Consider the following 17,175-nt stretch of genomic DNA (forward strand, 5'->3'; position numbering starts at 1 on the left):
TCTTAAAAGCCGTTATAAAACGCTCTATTCATTATCAGAGTTGACTGGATTTGACTAGCTTTCATGAGGCACACACGCAAAGTCTCTCGCTCTCTCCCGTGCTATGTATGTTATGCGCGCAGTAGGCTGTTCTGTCTCGCATGCGCGCTCTAGATTCCGGGAGATTTGAACTAATTTGCGGGCATCAGGGAGACGCTATCATTATGCGGGAGACTCCCTGAACTTCCGTGAGACTTGGGATGTCTGGCTTTGCAAAAGTCCGCAAAACGGGAAACACGACCACATGTACAGACACCTCACGCGGCATCACCCGGAGCTCTGTGAGAAAGCCGTGGTTGGTGCTGGCTCGAAGCCGACACACCCCGGCGTAAACATTTTAATTACTACTGATTGCAGCAATGTTACACTAAAATAGTGTCTGTGACTGTTTTGTTGCAACTGATAAGACACAAGTTGTTTTTGTTATTGTGTTTCATCCCAAAAAATAAATGGAGATTAATTTTCCTAATTAAATTTTTTTTTGTATTTTTTAAAACATGATATATTGTGAGTTATTACTGATAATATGTCGATTATCGCAGTATCGCCATATCGTGATATTATCGGTATCGTGAACAATGTATCGCATATCGTATCGTATCGTGAAGTACCCAGCGATTCCCAGCCCTACTCTCAGGCCACGCAGACAATTAAATCGAACGTTCAGAATGCCAAAGGTATTCTCGATTCTGACCCTGGTTTTGCTGTGGGACATGTTGGATTGCTGCTGCCTTGTGTCAGGGTCAGGGTCAGGGTCATTAAAAATCACTGACAAGGATAACCTCTGTCTCCAACCAACATGCCATCAAACATCCCTGTCAATAAGCATAACAGAAGTTATAGAAGTCTACAATATAGTTCCATTGTGAGTATGTGTTTTTTCCCCCTCTCTTCCCAAACCTTCCTCAAAGCGCTGACCTTACACAGTCATGTATAGTATAACTGGTGGTATGACCATAGGGAGAAATCATATAGGATTTGATAAGTGTAATCAGTTAAAGAGAAATGAGAAGGCATCTTGGACTGTACCTGAACATTGAGGGAGTGAGTGGGTTTTCTATTCACAAAATCAGCCTCATGCTCACCTAGGGCTGCAGAGATTGCAACATGTGTGCAAATCTATTGCACCATTGACCCTAGGAAATCCTTTTCAAAAACACTGGTTATGCAACTTTAAGATCTTTAACATAAGATTAATCTTAAGTAGGCTGCATTTGAAATGATCTTACCAGCTATTTTGTAAAAAGCCCTCTTTAATAGCCAGCGTCTTTAAGTAGTCAGGAAAAACTTGCTTACGGTTTCAGCATCACCCTCCACATGCAAATACACTGCCGTTCAAAAGTTTTGGATCGTTAAGATTTTTTATGTTTTTAAAAGAAGACTCTTCTGCTCACAAAGGATGCATTTATTTGATTAAAATTACAACAACAAAAAACAGTAATATTGTGAAATATTATTTCAATTTAAAACAGTTGTATTCTATGTGAAGAAGAACTCTTGACCTATAGCTCTCTCTCGCAAAAGTATTTCGTTACCCCGAGAAACTTTCCATCCACTCTCAAAACCTTTCGGGTTTTCACGCAAAACAAAAGTATTGGTTCTCCCCACAAAACTTTGCATTTTTTGCAAAAAAAGTCTCCCGTAGACAGTAAACTGCACTAAACTATGGCTACATCCGAAATTGCAGGCTTACCTAGTAGCTGAAAAACAGTTTATGACAATAGTAGTACGTCGAATTCACAGTACTCATAAAAGAGTAGGGGAAAATTACCCGGATGACCTACTACCAGTGAGATTCTGAAGTGTGCATAGTGCATACTATGGACACTTTACTGTCTATCGCATGAGGCCACTGGACAGAATTTGTGAATGGCGTGAGTGAAGCGACAGTAACTGACGCTGGTAAGTCACAAGATAATGACAACATGGCGAATGTAGTACGTCCACATTACATTCATACTACACACATCTATACTAGAACATACTGTTTTAGCGGTCGCAAAGTAGGCTAAGTAAGAGATTTTGGACACAGCCCATGTCATGTCTTCTGGTTGCATTAAACAAACAAACAACATTTCTCTGCATGCCAGTAGAGAACTTTAGTAGTACCGAATTTAACAGAGAGTTTATAACAATTTAATTTAAAGACAAATGCACCTTTTGGAATTCGCTCAATATGAAATCTAAATTATGTAGCAGCAAGTATTGTATTATTATGCATACAAAAATGTAAAGATCACTGTTGTATATTATGTTTGTATAGTTATATTTATGATTTTGTTATGGGAATGTAACGCATAGCTCTCAACAGGCATCCTTGATTAGAAATAGAACTCAACCTCTTGTGAAACCTCAACAATAATACCATAATTAAATACATAAAGTTTGTATTTTGGGGAAGAAATGTAGCCTGTATTATTGTGTACTACTACTTAACTGCTAAAGCTAACTACTAGTCAAACTCGAGACCTGGCCCTGGCCGTATCCGGTGTCTGTGACTTGTGTCGCGGCCCCTTTAAGGAGTTGCATAGTCGTGACGACGGTGACGTACACTGCACAGTTTGTGTGTGAGATCCTGTGATGATGTTCACCGTCCGTGTGGAAGAAATCTCCAGCAGCCCTCATCTTCATTGACGGGTATCTCTTTTCCAATGGCATGTCATCACTGTTGGCTTGAGTCGTCGTGTCGCGGGTTGTTCGGAGCGGATACCGGGATCCCGGATCCAGCACAGGGCCGGTGATGGTCGCGTTTGAAGCCGGAGAGAGCAACAGAGGAGCGGCTGAGATTTCTGCGCTCCGTCGGTGAGTCGCCACCACTTCCACTACACAACTCATCACTTTAAACTGCTTAATGCACTTCATAATCAACACTTAGCTCTTTATATTGCGTTATTTTTAAAATGTAAAGTTATTGTGAGCAGATATATAATTGTATATCGTTATAAAGTATAGGTTTATATGTGTGTGTATGTGCGTGCGTGTGTGTGTGTGTGTGTATATATATATATATATATATATATATATATATATATATATATGTGTGTGTATATACATTTAAATTTAAATCTAAAAAATAAAATAAAATTTCATTTTTAGTCAGCACTTTTATTCTATTAAAACTATTCTGTAAACGAATGTATTGCATATTTTGCATGTTGCCTATTATTGTTTGTAGTATAATAGTTATCTATAACTTAGCCTATAGTAAATAATAGGTGTGTCCAAACATACGTCTGTCTGCATATTTCTAACACAGTATCCTAATGTTCTTTGCTGCTTAACAATAACAAATTGTTTTGACATTTATAGTTTTTAATATAACTACAGCAAGACATCAACAAAGGTCACAATAGTGTGTAACAACAGACAAATTAAGTATTTAAAGTTTTTGCCTATCATGTGTTTACATCTTCTTTTGAGTCTAATGAATGTCTGTGTCATTGCATTTTTATTGGGTCTCCAGCTGATTCCCCATGTGCCAGCTCATCAGAGCACACGACACGTGGCCGTAAGATAATCAGCTTCAGTGTGTGTGGATAAACATCCTCCAGATGAGCAGCAGAAGATGGTATCAGCTGAACAACTAGGTAATGATGTGTTCTGTTACACCACAGATGACACTGAACCATCTGTGTGTCGCCGTCCCTTTCTGTCTCTGCTTGATGCATTGGTTTAATCTAACAGAAACGTACCACTATCAAGTATTTGAATGCAGTACCCTTGCAGTGTGTGTGTGTGTTATTGTGATACTTTTTATGTTAGTGCATTAAATCAATATCATCCAGAAGAGAAACACAAACAGACACACCACAAATGTGGTCTTCATTTTTAAAAATCTATATTAATGGAACTTTTTAAAAAGATGATAGATAGATAGATAGATAGATAGATAGATAGATATATAGATAGAAGGAGTGTAATGTTCAAATTACTCACGGTTTGGTTTTTATCAGTTTTAGGGTCACGGTTTTTGTACAGTTCAGTATGTGCTATGTTCAGGGAAAAACGGACTACTGTCAAATAAAAATAAAGAAAATAACAAATAAACAACAAGCAAATGAATATGATATAATATATATATATATGTAGGTAGATAGATAGACAGGCCGTCCGCATGACACTGAGTGTACAGACTATTTTATGCTGTTCGTGTGTTTCTTTATTAACTGCATAAAGCATCAGGCTGCTGTTTTTAAAGCAGGCCTTTTTAAATGCATGAACTAGATCCATTTTAATTAGGCCATTAATAAAACATTTTGTGTGTATAAATATATTATATGTATGTGTATTTAGGTATTGCTGGGTAGTAACTGGTTACATGTAATCTGGATTATGTAATCAGATTCCAAAAGATTCCAAAGTAATTGTAATTAAATTATATTACGTTTTAAAATACTCATAAACAGACTACAGTTACTTTTTTATTGATTACATGATTACTTGATATTCACAAAATGGCAGTAAATAATTTTTATCTTTTAAATTAAGTTCTGAAAAAACCTATTGCTTGTATACGTAGAGAAATACGTTCCAGTTTTGTGGAATTACACACACAGAAAGGCCACTAGTTAGGTGACTTTAACTACTTGGGAAATCGAGAGGCCACACAGCATAAACAAATACAATATTTTATCTTTTTGTTAGTGTTTTATTTGAACAAAATCACATTTAAAATGATTAAGATTGAATTAGTTAATAGCTTTTCATCAATTTATGAACCCCTGCAGTTCCTTCCCAAAACCTAATGTTTAATCAACCTTAATGTTGTTGATAACAAAATAATCTTTTTTTTCTTTCTCTTAAAAAAAGTAGTCCGATTACATTACCTAAAATGTTACATACAAACTACAATTTTTATCATGTAATTTGTATTCAGTAATAGATTACAATTTGTAAATAATCTACACAGCACTGTATGTATGTATAAATGTTTGTTTGATACCATTTCCATGTCTACTTTATTATTTTCCTGTACAGTGAGCTTGGGAAAGGCACTTTATAAATAAAACTTAAAACATAAGATCTTACCCGTGCGTTTGATAAGTCTGTGGTTGTATTAAATATGATCCTGAGCAGACATGGAGGTGATGACTCCTCTGATGGAGGAAGCAGAAGGTGAGGAAGAGGATGTAGACGTCGATGAAGATTCAGAGCATCTGCCGCGAGGAATCACGTGAGTCACAGCCAGGATTTCTTTTGTAGTTTTGACACTCATCAGGCGTTTGTTTTGCAAACAGTAATTTTGTCTGTAACAAAAAATGTGTGTATGTGTGTGTGTATATATAAACAGCATACTCTCGTATTACATAATGTATGTTTTCTCTATTCTTCAGGTTTACTCAAACCCTGCTGCATCTGTTAAAGGGGAACATCGGCACAGGGTTGCTTGGGCTTCCTCTGGCAGTGAAGAATGCTGGGATAGTGGTACGTGGCATCTCCGCTTCTTCTGTGAACATTAAACCCGGTCTTGATCAGTTTCTGTTACATACAGACCATTTCTTTGCTTCTTCTCAAACCGAGCCTGAATCCGAATCTTGAATCTGAAGCTTCAGACTGCTAGTAAAAACCAGATCATTGGAAGTACGCCAGGAAAACTGACTTGCAGACTGTAAAAACATGAAATGCTTTAGGGGAGCATTTAAATGCATTTGTTGTTGCCAAAAGACAATACAATTGCGGCTTTATTGCCCCTGTAATTAGATTTGTTTGTTTTCACCATCATATCCTGATCTCCGGATACTGTTTAATGGGTGGACGGGTTAAAAAACTAGTCAGACTGGTTTACAAACTAAACTGTGTGACTGTACTGTGTGCTGACTGCCACATTGGTTTGTAAGAATGTCAGTCCACACATTTTATTGCTGCCATAAAGCTTTTGTACAGTATGTAGACAAAGTTCATGTTGAGAGAGAACGTTAGCGATAAGGCTTTATTGCTCTGGAAGACATTACATTTGGTCACTAATAACAGATATTATCTTTTAAAACGGTTGATGTGTTTTAAAAGTGTCTGAAACGCATTAGACTGAACATGGTTCTCTGTTTTTCCTCAAGCTCGGTCCGGTTAGTCTGGTACTGATGGGTGTGGTGTGTCTTCACTGCATGCAGATCCTGGTCAACTGCAGCCATCAGCTCAGTGAGCGGTAAGAATCCACCAATCACAGCCCACCGCTTCAGTCTCCACAGCCAATCACATTTCAGCTCACTTTTTTTTTTTAAATGAACACTCAGTCCTGGCATGATTTAAGGTGTAGGTCATGGGTTCCTAAACTGGCGTACGGAAAAGGTCATTTTAAGTGATGTTCATTTTAAGCCGTATTGTCAGTATTTTTTGCAACGAAATTATTTCGTGAACGAAGCTGTGGCGTTGAACGAATCGGGAGAGTCAATGATTCAAGGAATTCATAAATACAGCCACTTGGTTCGTTACTGAATGAAATAATCATTCATTAAGCCCCCCACCTACTGGTGGTTTAAGTTTAATTTTTAAAAGTATCACTTTGTGTTTTTACTATCATAAAAGAACACTTTTTTTTTTCAAACATTATCTCATAACATTATTTACGCCATTGTAATTACATTAATGCCACCTCTGAGCAGCATTAAACAGTGTGTAAATACATCTAGATGCAGCTTGTGCCACTGCAGTGCAAAGATGGCTTTTTGATACTGATTTCATTTGATTGAAATTTTGTTTAATTTATGGTTTTATTTATTATATTAATAATTAAATTAACGGAATTAAGAATTTGACATAAAACATGACAAATATAAGGCAGCTGCTATTTGCAAATGTCTAAATATCAACAACACTGAACAAAATTATAAACGCAACACTTTTGTTTTTGAAATGAAATGAACATTCAATTCACGGGCAACAGCTCTGGTGGACATTCCTGCAGTCCGCATGCCAATTGCACGCTCCCTTAAAACTTGCGACATCTGTGGCATTGTGCTGTGATAAAACTGTAGATTTTAGAGTGGCCTTTTATTGTGGCCAGCCTAAGGCACACCTGTGCAATAATCATGCTGTCTAATCAGCATCTTGATATGCCACACCTGTGAGGTGGATGGATTATCTCGGCAAAGGAGAATTGCTCACTAACAGATTTAGACAGATTTGTGAACAATATTTGAGAGAAATAGGCCTTATGTGTACATAGAAAAAGTCTTAGATCTTTGAGTTCAGCTCATGAAAAATGGGGGCAAAAACAAAAACATTGCGTTTATAATTTTGTTCAGTGTAGATTCTATTTACACTAAGTGACAATAGCATATTGTCTTAGAATCCATCACTATTCACACTATGTAAAAATAGCAGTATTTTCTTTGCGATAAGTGTAAAAAGTAGTTTTGTGGCACATACTATTGGTACCTCAGTGTTGTTGTACATTAAACGGTATGCAATAATAACATAGCATGTAAATAATTATGTTTATTAAAAGTATTAAATGGATGCCGCCTTATTGGGACAATAAAGCTCTCCTTACATCTACTCCTACCCCTAACCGATAAACACACCTTAGACCCTTTATTTCCACTTTTAGAATATTTTCTTCATTTTTATTGAAATTAAAGGCCTTTCCGATCTGATATGCAATGGGAAAAAAGGGAGTAGAGTGAGTTCTGCAAAAAGGCAGATTCAAACTCTGGGTCGTTTTGCGCCTCAACTCTCTGCCATGCGCCTTACCCCTACACTATTGCTACTGTTGACAATCCAGCGTCTTCTGTAATTTTGTCTGGCACAAGACATGGAGCAGATAAATCTCCAAACAAACGCCGAATAGAGGAGAGTCTGCTGACAAAAAGAGAACGAGACAGAGCTCGTAATAAAACAAGAATCAACATTAGCTTTTCAGAGATGGAGAGAACTGAGGGATTTGAAATGTAAAAGAGATGGTGTTTTTATTGCTGAACGGGTGAGTTTTATTGAACAGATAAATTGCCATATGTAGCTCTCTAACAAAGTTAACTGTAAAGCATTATCTATTGTGAAGTGTTATTTCATTATGGTTGTATCGCTGTGCTGGAATTTATATTCAAGGAAGTACCGTGTCTATTAATGGGTAAAGCTACAGTAACGTCTTCAGCTAGTCAGCTTGAGATCCTAAACTGGTTATAGCTCTTTAGCCTAGGTAGGATAATCTCTCTCTCCCTTTTGTTATGAGAAAAGAAGAACCATATGCAAAATGCATAGTTTTTTTTTTTTAGTTACATAGTGTACCTTTAATGTGACAGATGACAAAATGGCAGCATGTGCTTATAATAAACAAAACAATATTGTACGTTGTGTGGATGCTAATAGTATTGTTATGGTGTAATTATACTTATAGATATCGTTTTTGATGTAAATGGGTCTTTTCTTCCTGTCATTCTTTATTTAACCAGGTTAATAGACAACAATAACCCCCGAAATACTAATTTCACACATAGCAGGTGTTCATCTAAGACTTTAGGTAAAGCATCGCTCATTTCAGGTGACCAAAGGAAACTTTTAGATGATTGTGGCTGGAGCACATGTGAGATATGTCCCCCTTTTCTTTGAAATCATTCTGAAATTCGAAACGGATGTTTGATACTGGTGGTGATGGAAAACCAAAGCTCACTTCCCATCAACAAAGCAAGCGTGCGTGCAGTGAGATTTTGACAGCGGCACTCTCGATTAAAGTGATTCCCATGATCACGTGTGGCATTTGAAATATTCCCCAATGGAAGGGGCGACCTAAAAACCAATCTCATTTGGTATTCATATAAACGTGAGAGGCTTGGGTTGTTTGTAAATTTAGAAGTGTGCATACATTTAAAGCGTGCATATTCTGAATGTAGCAGCTGCTAGCGTATGGACTGTCTGAATATCAGTCGGTGTGTTCACACTTTAATAAACGCAACTTCTTCCATGCATTCCAGCTTTAAACGCATTCAAAGGGCTCTCCCTCGGGTCTGAGTACAGGAAGCGGCAGAATACTGCATCAGTCACATGTGGGCTGGGTGCTTTTTACAAAGTGTGCCAGTATTACAGTTCAACTTCAGCTTCATCGATGTGCTGCAGTGTGTATATACGGTACACACATATGCAAAGTATATGGGCCATTCTACAGAATTGGTGCAAACCGCTGTCTGACAACCAAAAAACACATTTAAAAAGCATTTAAGTATTCAAATTTTAGATGTTTACTAAGATCCTTCTATTATCTACTGAATCCCACAATAATATTTAAAATATAAGTAAGCTTAATATATATAAAATCATAATTTATTGGGTTCTTTCAATCGGGAGTTGGCTGTCCCGAACCCTAACTCCTAAATTTCAACTGTGAAAATATTGAAATATTTTTCCCAATGTTGTTTTTAAAAATATCTTTTTGATTTCTTTTAAAAAGTTAAGTAAAAATTAAATCTCAAATAAATGTTTTATTTTAAATCATGAAACTTTATGTAAAAAACATGTCCCGCATTTTCATGTCACTACCAAAACAGTGTGTTTTAGTCAATTGGCTGAGACTTTTAACCACACCCCTACATTTTTGATCAGGAAATATTCCTGTGTGCCTCTCTCTCATGGCCTCTCTTTCATTATAGATAGGTACCATCATTTTGAGGGAAATGTGTTCAACAGTCTAAAAATCTGTGTGTAACTTTAAGGGACGTCACTACCAAACAGCTTTTTTTTGCAATTAAGCAAACTTTTTGGGGTGTAATTCCATAAAATGTAGTTTTTGTGTGTGTACAACTGTTCAGAACTGTGCTAGGTAACCATGTGCTGGCTGTCATCTTTGATCTAGGCTCAAAAGTATCTTAAAATTGTCACTACCGAAACATGTGGTGAAGTTTCGGTTGTGATCGTGTTTTTTTTTTAGTGTTATTCGATAAAATTTAATTTTTGTGTGTAGATCTGTTCAGAACTGTGCTAGTTAACCATGTGCTGATTAGCATCTTTGATCTAGGCTCAAACGTATCTTAAATTGTCACTTCCGAAACAGTCATGACCGAAACGTCATTATTGTTTTGGTCATTACTGTCACTACAGAAAATGTGCCGTCACGACCGAAACATGGATGTTTTGTCTAAAATAAAGTATACTGTAGGGCTGCCCGATTATGGCCAAAATGATAATCACGATTATTTTGATCAATATTGAGATCACGATTAATCATCACGATTATTTGTTGATTTTAACCAAAACAAATGTTATTGTCACATAGGCTAATTATAACTGCTTTCACATCCATATTGTGCTACATTTCTGCTAATGTACAAATATGTGCATCAAAATAAAACAGGTCCTCTTATTCACCAAAATTCAGTGCATCTCCTTAAAGAACAAATAAAAATAAAGAAAATGTAGCAAAACTTCAACAGGGCACTATTTTCCAGTTTACACTTGTGTAAATATATTTTAGAAAGCAAAATATAAACTTGCATTGTACCTGCATAATGGATGTGAATACAACTCAAAATATACAATCAATAAAAAACTAATTTTCCGTAACAGAATGTAACCAAATGAGAACATTTCAAGGCAGAACTATGCAGAAAAGACTAGTTTACAGGTTTTTGGATAGAAACACTAGCCTGTCAACATTTTCTGGCTTGAGGGATGAGCGGTGGCAGGTCACTACATTCCCCCCTGTGCTGAACACCCTCTCAGAGGGACAACTTGTAGCCGGGATGCATAGGTATTTCGGCAGTTTTGAGAGACGTGGGATGAGTCTCTGATGTTCCCTCCACCAGTCTAGGTTACCTGATTGTAGGTACGACTGTAGCTCAGAAGATATAGCTTGTTGTTCATGAGAGGACCGAGTCTGTGTGGCTCCCTCAGCAGTCTTGAAGAAACTCCCCAAGGTCTTTTTCTTTTTTATAGTGGCTGCATCCTCAGCAGTCTCACCATGGGGATCAGTTGGGCTCATCTCATTGAAGAGTGTAGTAAATGAGATGCGAATAATGAATAGCCCTAATAATCTAAACCTATTCAACACTCATTTCCAGAGAGTACATTACACTAATGATTTTAAGTGGATTAAAATATGAAATCCAGTGATTTATTATCCATTCTGTGTATCTAACATCAATATAATGACTTACAGCCATGGCTGCAGGTGCAGTCCTCTCCATCTCAGAAGTCAGTCTGGCATGAATCGGTGCAGAGGGTCATTGTATTTTTTTCATCCAGATAGCTCGGGATTTTTGTCTTGATGGTGCAGGGTTAGGTCTGTCCAGAGCCCGTCTAACGGAGAGCCTTGGCACTTCCTATTAGCCCCATTGTGTATCATATTGGTTGCAGTTCCATTGGAATTCCACTGGAGGTGATCGCGGGCGAGTGCAGAATGAATGGGAGTCTATGGAGCTAAACGGCTAAATGTATCTCTTTCTCCTGCTTGTCGTTGAATCAACATAGATTTTATTGTTGATTCCGCAAGTTCAATATAGATTATAGGCCAAAAGTCGAATAAACGAGTACTTATGTCCTTTCGATTTCTTACAGGTTGGGCCGTTGTTGGCCGGAACACGCTAGCATTCTGCTATTATGTGACGTCATCACATTTTTAAACGGATTTTTAGAACAGATAAGTGATCTTAAAAATGCAATTTTCAGCTGAGTGTATTATCTTAGCCCTCCCTTTTGAATGCAACTTTCAAATTACTTGACAAAAAATTACATCCTGAGAAAAGTGGATTTCTGGGGGTGAAACCCCATAGACTCCCATTCATTCTGCACTCGCCTGCGAGCGCCCCCGCATGGAAAGAGACGTGTTACTGCAGCCAGTCCAGTAACCGGAAGTAACCAGACAGTGCCAATTCTCTTCAATTAGACATTCTCTGGTCTGTCTCATCATCGTTCACTTTCAAGATGGAGGATCTGAAAAGGTGGAGGACTGGCTTCACAAAGGAAACGCTGACATACTTCCCACTGGAAAGCGCATCAGTAAACTCCGATAGAGGGCTGAGGGATTTGTTGATGGCCTCGAGGACTTCTGTGTCCTGATAGGTGGGGATGAGGTGTCGGGCTTTTCTGTCATCGGACAAGACCTGAGATAATCGCCCTCTGCTGCTCCCGAACTGGTGCACTCATTGCCTGCCTTGATCCCCAGCTTGCGGGACACTCGGTCTTCAGTGTGTGTGCTCTGGAAGCTTCAGGTCTCTGTGTGCTGCTTTTTACGTCGCCAGCTGTAAGAGAAACTGCTCACCGGCTTTTTGCAGAGAGCCACTGCTCGGTCAATCCGAGGATCTCTCGTCATCGCATGCTCTCTTAAGAAAGAACATGAACAAATCATATGTAAAATTAAACCACAGATTTGATAAACAACCCCAATCAAATTATTCAAGATTTAAGTTAGTTAAATCTTATGTCAGACAACAGGAGTAAAAACTGTTTGGTTTTGGTTTCTCAACACTAGCTGAAATAACAGTTGTTATATTAGGCTACTATTGTTATTATCAGTAACACATTCACACACATTAGCACAATAAGTACTGATCAACTACAATTAATTATCACAAATAGCATAATAGTTTGATTAATTATGTTTTTTAAATTATTAAAAAAAAAAATAATATAACTTTTAATCGCCTATTGCTCGATGGAGTCTGTGGCCAAAGCACTGGAGCCTTGTCTAATTATTTCGAGAAGCTGCCTTCACCACATTATCTCCGTGGTCTGTTGTAATGCAGACAAGCCTCTCCTCCTGCAAGCTCCAAGAGGCCATCGCCTCCCTCAGGCCCTGGGCAATTGACTGTCCCGTGTGATCTTGCGGGAAAAAAAGACGTTTGCAAGCATCGACTTCCTCATGTCAAACTCGTGTACGGATCCATTGTCCTGCTTGACCACAGATCCGTTGCAGTTGCAAAGTACTTTACATTGGCAAGATCACTCTCTCTTTCCCCTCTGCGTTTTCTGAACATCGCAGGTAGTGCCACCTTGGAAAAATAATTGCGCGAGGGGATCGCGTATCGTGTTGGCCAAGAACTTGAAGCCTTCGTTTGTCACGTGTTAATTGGGCACATGTCTTTCGCCAAATGAAATGCGACTGCATTCGTTATTTCACTGTGTCTTTGGGAGGTGGATGGGTATGGTGAATAAAGTATGGTGAGTCTGAGTTGATGTTGTGTGATGATTAGTCTTAACAACGCATTTCTTGGCCCTCATACATTCATATTGAACTTTATGGTGTTTTTTTAAGTAGTTAATGAGGTTCGTTGTGTTGCTTTGTGGCGCCAACACAACTTTACGACACTCTTTGCATATGACCTGTTCTTGTTTTGTGTCACTTGCCTTGAACCCAAAATGCTTCTACACAATGGATGACGATTCGATTCTCGGGACAAGCCCCTCACCCTCTGCTACGATAGACATTTTGTTTCCTTTAAGATAGTTTATAGCCTCATGGTCGACTGCTATCTGTTGTGGAATATTCCTCGCGTTACTCTGTGACGGTCTACATCTAGAAACTGAGCTGCGCGGTGCAGGGAACAACTCTCTCTCACTAAACGCGTTAAGAACTGGACTGAGGAAGCAATTATGAGTTTACAGGGTTGTTTTGATTGCACCGATTGGGGCATGTTTAAGGAGTCCTGTACCAATATAAATGATCTTACAGATGTTTGTTAGTTGTTATGTTTCCTACTGTGTTGAAAATGTAATTCCTGATAAAATTGTACAGGTATATCCAAATAATAACAAGTCATGGGTAAGGAAATCACTTAAGCTGTTACTAAACAAAAAGAGGCAGGCATTTAGGCAAGGAAACTTTTTAGAATTGAATAAGTTGGAAAAGGAAATAAGAAGTGAAATAAGGAGGGCAAAGCAGGGTTACAAAGAAAAAATAGAGAAAGACTTTGGTGGTAGGAATTTACGTTCAGCCTGGGATGGTATGAGAACTGTTATCGGCACCAGGAGAGAAAAGAATGTCAAGGTTGCGTTAGAAGGTTTTAGTTGTGATAGTTTGCTTGCAACAAAGCTAAACAAATTTTGTTTGAGGTTTGATACCACTAATTTTAGTAATGTTATTACAGAGCAGAAATCCCATTTAACTGGAAATGGTGTTGTCCCCTTCTTTGACGAACAAGCTGTGGTCAATATGTTTAAGCACTCTAGATCAGGAAAAAGCCCTGGGCCTGACAATATAAGCAGTCGCCTGCTCATCTCTTGTGCAGAGCAGTTAGGCCCAATTTTTCATTATATTTTCCAAATGTCCCAAGAGCAACAGAGAGTGCCGAAGTTATGGAAACAGTCAAGAGTTATTCCAGTGGCCAAACTAAATCATCCAAAATTATGGATGGACTTTAGGCCAATAGCTCTGACCTCCTTAGTCATGAAGTGTTTTTGAAAAACTGGTTAAAAAAGTCATACTCACAAAAACAGAGAATCTCCTAGATCCAGTACAGTTCGCTTATAGGGTTAAGCATCTTGAAGGTAGTAAAACACACGCAAGGTTTTCATCCGCTTTTAATACAATCCAACCACATATTTTAGTTGATAAGCTCTTAAAGAACTTTGACCTTGATTTTTATATTGTGGGATGGATTCTTGATTTTTTTAACCGACAGGACTCAGAGAGTGAGGGTGAATGGTTGCTTGTCTGAGGAGATGTCATCATCCACTGGGTCTCCTCAGGGGTGTGTCCTTTCACCTCTCCTTTATATTCTTTATTCTGACGATTGCCGCAGCCAGCATGAAAATAGACACATTTTTAAAATTTGCCTCAGCTCTAATGAGGAAAGTGATCATGGTCCTGTTGTGGATGATTTTGCACTCTGGTGTGATAGGGCATTCCTTCAACTAAATGTTGAAAAGACAAAGGATATGCAGATTGATTTTAGGCGCAAGTCATCAACTCCTCAGACCACTATTATAAATGGGAAGACGGTGGAATTTGTAGAAACATATAAGTATCTAGGCAGTTTGATCGACAATAAGTTAAATTTTAATTCGAACACTGAAATGCTTTGCAAAGGAGGCCAACAAAGACTGTTTTGTCTTCGCAAACTGTCAAAATTTCGTGTCGATAAGACTCTCATGACCCTTTTTTATAAATCATACATTGAGTCTGTTTTAACGTTCTCATTGATTTGCTGGTATGGTAGTCTCACTGTCAAGGCCAAAACGGCTCTCTCCAATATAGTGAAGGTCAGCGGTAAAATTATAGGTGTCCGGCAGAGTAGCCTCTCTGACCTGTATGATAGACAGGCAGTTAGGAAGGCCAACGCAGTTATCTCTGATAGCTCTCCCACCCCCTTCATTCTGAGGTCCAGATATTGCCTTCTGGGTCTCGGTACAGATTGCCTCCAGTGAAGAATAACAGATACAAGCATTCATTGGTCCCCAGAGCCATCTTGTTCATTAATTCAGCCTGGAGGAGTAGACAGACTATAACTATTAAATAGTGATGGGGTTATTATTATTATGATATGTATAGTATGGCTTGTTTTTGATGATGTTGCTGCTGAAATAGGGATGGTTATGCAAATGTTGCTATTTTATGAATTGTCAGTTGTTATTTTAACAATGGTTTTATTGGTCACATTTATTTTTCTCAATACTCGGGCCTGTTTTTGTCTTGTATTTGTGCATCTGTGACTGTTCTGTGTTTATCTTGCTGCAAATTCAATTGCCCTATGGGGACAAATAAAAGTCTAAAGTCAACTCTGATTGGCTCATGGAGGCACGTGATCGAAGATGTTATTATAGTGTTTGGTTCAATCATTGTATATTCAAACTAAGGGTGTATTCACACCAGGAAAGTCCGATAGTCTGGACCAAATAATTTTTTTTTTTTTTTTGGTACGGTTCGCTTTCACATTGCTCTTTTTGCAAGTGAACCAAAATTTGTAAACAAAACCACACGTGTGCTATGGTCGTCCATTCATTGGACAAGGATTCTCAAGTAGGAAAATCAGGAAGTCCAAAAAAGGCTCAGCGTGGATTGGAGATATTTCGTACTGCAATATTTGTTCTTTTCCTAATTTTGTGTTATTCTGTACAAACGCAATATGAAGAAACTAATGAGTATCATATGATACAATGTCCCACCTCTCACATCCCCTCTCCTTCATCCGTTCAGTAAACATGTTGAACACATCAGTATTTTTATGTGTCCTCTCCAGCAGCTGTGCTACATGGGCATCTGCCCAAATGTTGATAAGGCAGCTCGTCTCTTCGAAGCTCCAGGTCAAACCACGACTCATTTTATCAAATGTAGTAGGCTACAACAGATCACTTTCCCATAACGCAACTCCGACTACGGAAGCCTGTTAACTCAAAGGCGCAGTGCTTTCTTGCAATTGGGTCGGTTCATGTTCACACCGTAAACGAACCGTAACAGAGTTCGTTTGGAACCGTACCGAGACCACCTCTTCAGCTGGGTCTCGGTTCGGTTGTTTGGTCCACACCCGAGTTCGATTGCTTGATCACCTGCCCAAACGGTCCCCACCAAGGGGGGAAACGAACTAGAGTTCGATTCAATCGAACCAAACAAGGCAGGTGTGTGAATACACCCTTATGAATCCTTAACTTTGAAATCAGAATGATTTAACTTAATGCCTTTTACAAAGAAAGATTGGGTTCAAAATACAACAAATCTTATGAATTACACTTGAAATATTGTTAAATTTGTAATTGTTATTGATTTACCTGTGAAAACTTTTTTTTTAAATAGCAAAAAATATATTTACAAGGCTGATGTAAACAAAATATGAATAGGTCTTCTCTTATCATATGATTTATTACTGTGTTTCGGTAGTGCCAAATTTGGGGAGAGGAAAAATATTCCAAAACTTTGGAAAACAATTATGATAATTAACTGCACAATCACTAGAAATGTGTACCTTGGATATTATACAATTTGCATACATACAAAATTTGTGGAAAAATACAGCTTTTTTTCAAGATTTTTCCAACTCTGACTTTGAACCAATTCTGTAGAATGGCCCATATAAGTCTCGATTGCTATTAAACCATTCAAGCGCGATAAGATGCACAAAAAAAAAAAAAAGAACTTCAATCTGTACTGGCGCTCTGTCTGTATCTCCTGTCTGTGTGACACACACACACACACGAATTGTGCACACAGAAAGCCATTTCAGACAACGTGCTGACCGGATTTTCTCTTCCGCACTTGAACGGACAAAAACACAAAATTAT

The 17,175-nt window shown here is 38.2% G+C and overlaps 1 protein-coding gene across 1 annotated transcript in view; it reads left to right on the forward strand.

The window, feature by feature from the left end:
* Positions 1-2,584: 2,584 nt before the first annotated feature.
* slc36a4 (solute carrier family 36 member 4) overlaps positions 2,585-17,175 on the forward strand; it is a 44,973-nt gene continuing 30,382 nt past the window's right edge. The window contains exons 1-5 of the mRNA XM_056265961.1: positions 2,585-2,841; positions 3,503-3,626; positions 5,116-5,212; positions 5,373-5,463; positions 6,093-6,181. Of these exons, the coding sequence (XP_056121936.1) occupies positions 3,605-3,626; positions 5,116-5,212; positions 5,373-5,463; positions 6,093-6,181 (299 nt within the window). The 5' untranslated portion in view covers positions 2,585-2,841; positions 3,503-3,604. The remainder of the gene's footprint in view (positions 2,842-3,502; positions 3,627-5,115; positions 5,213-5,372; positions 5,464-6,092; positions 6,182-17,175) is intronic.

Source organism: Rhinichthys klamathensis, unplaced genomic scaffold (assembly GCF_029890125.1).
Source record: "Rhinichthys klamathensis goyatoka isolate OS25496 unplaced genomic scaffold, OSU_Roscu_1.1 h1tg000243l_1, whole genome shotgun sequence".
Classification (NCBI taxonomy): domain Eukaryota; kingdom Metazoa; phylum Chordata; class Actinopteri; order Cypriniformes; family Leuciscidae; genus Rhinichthys; species Rhinichthys klamathensis.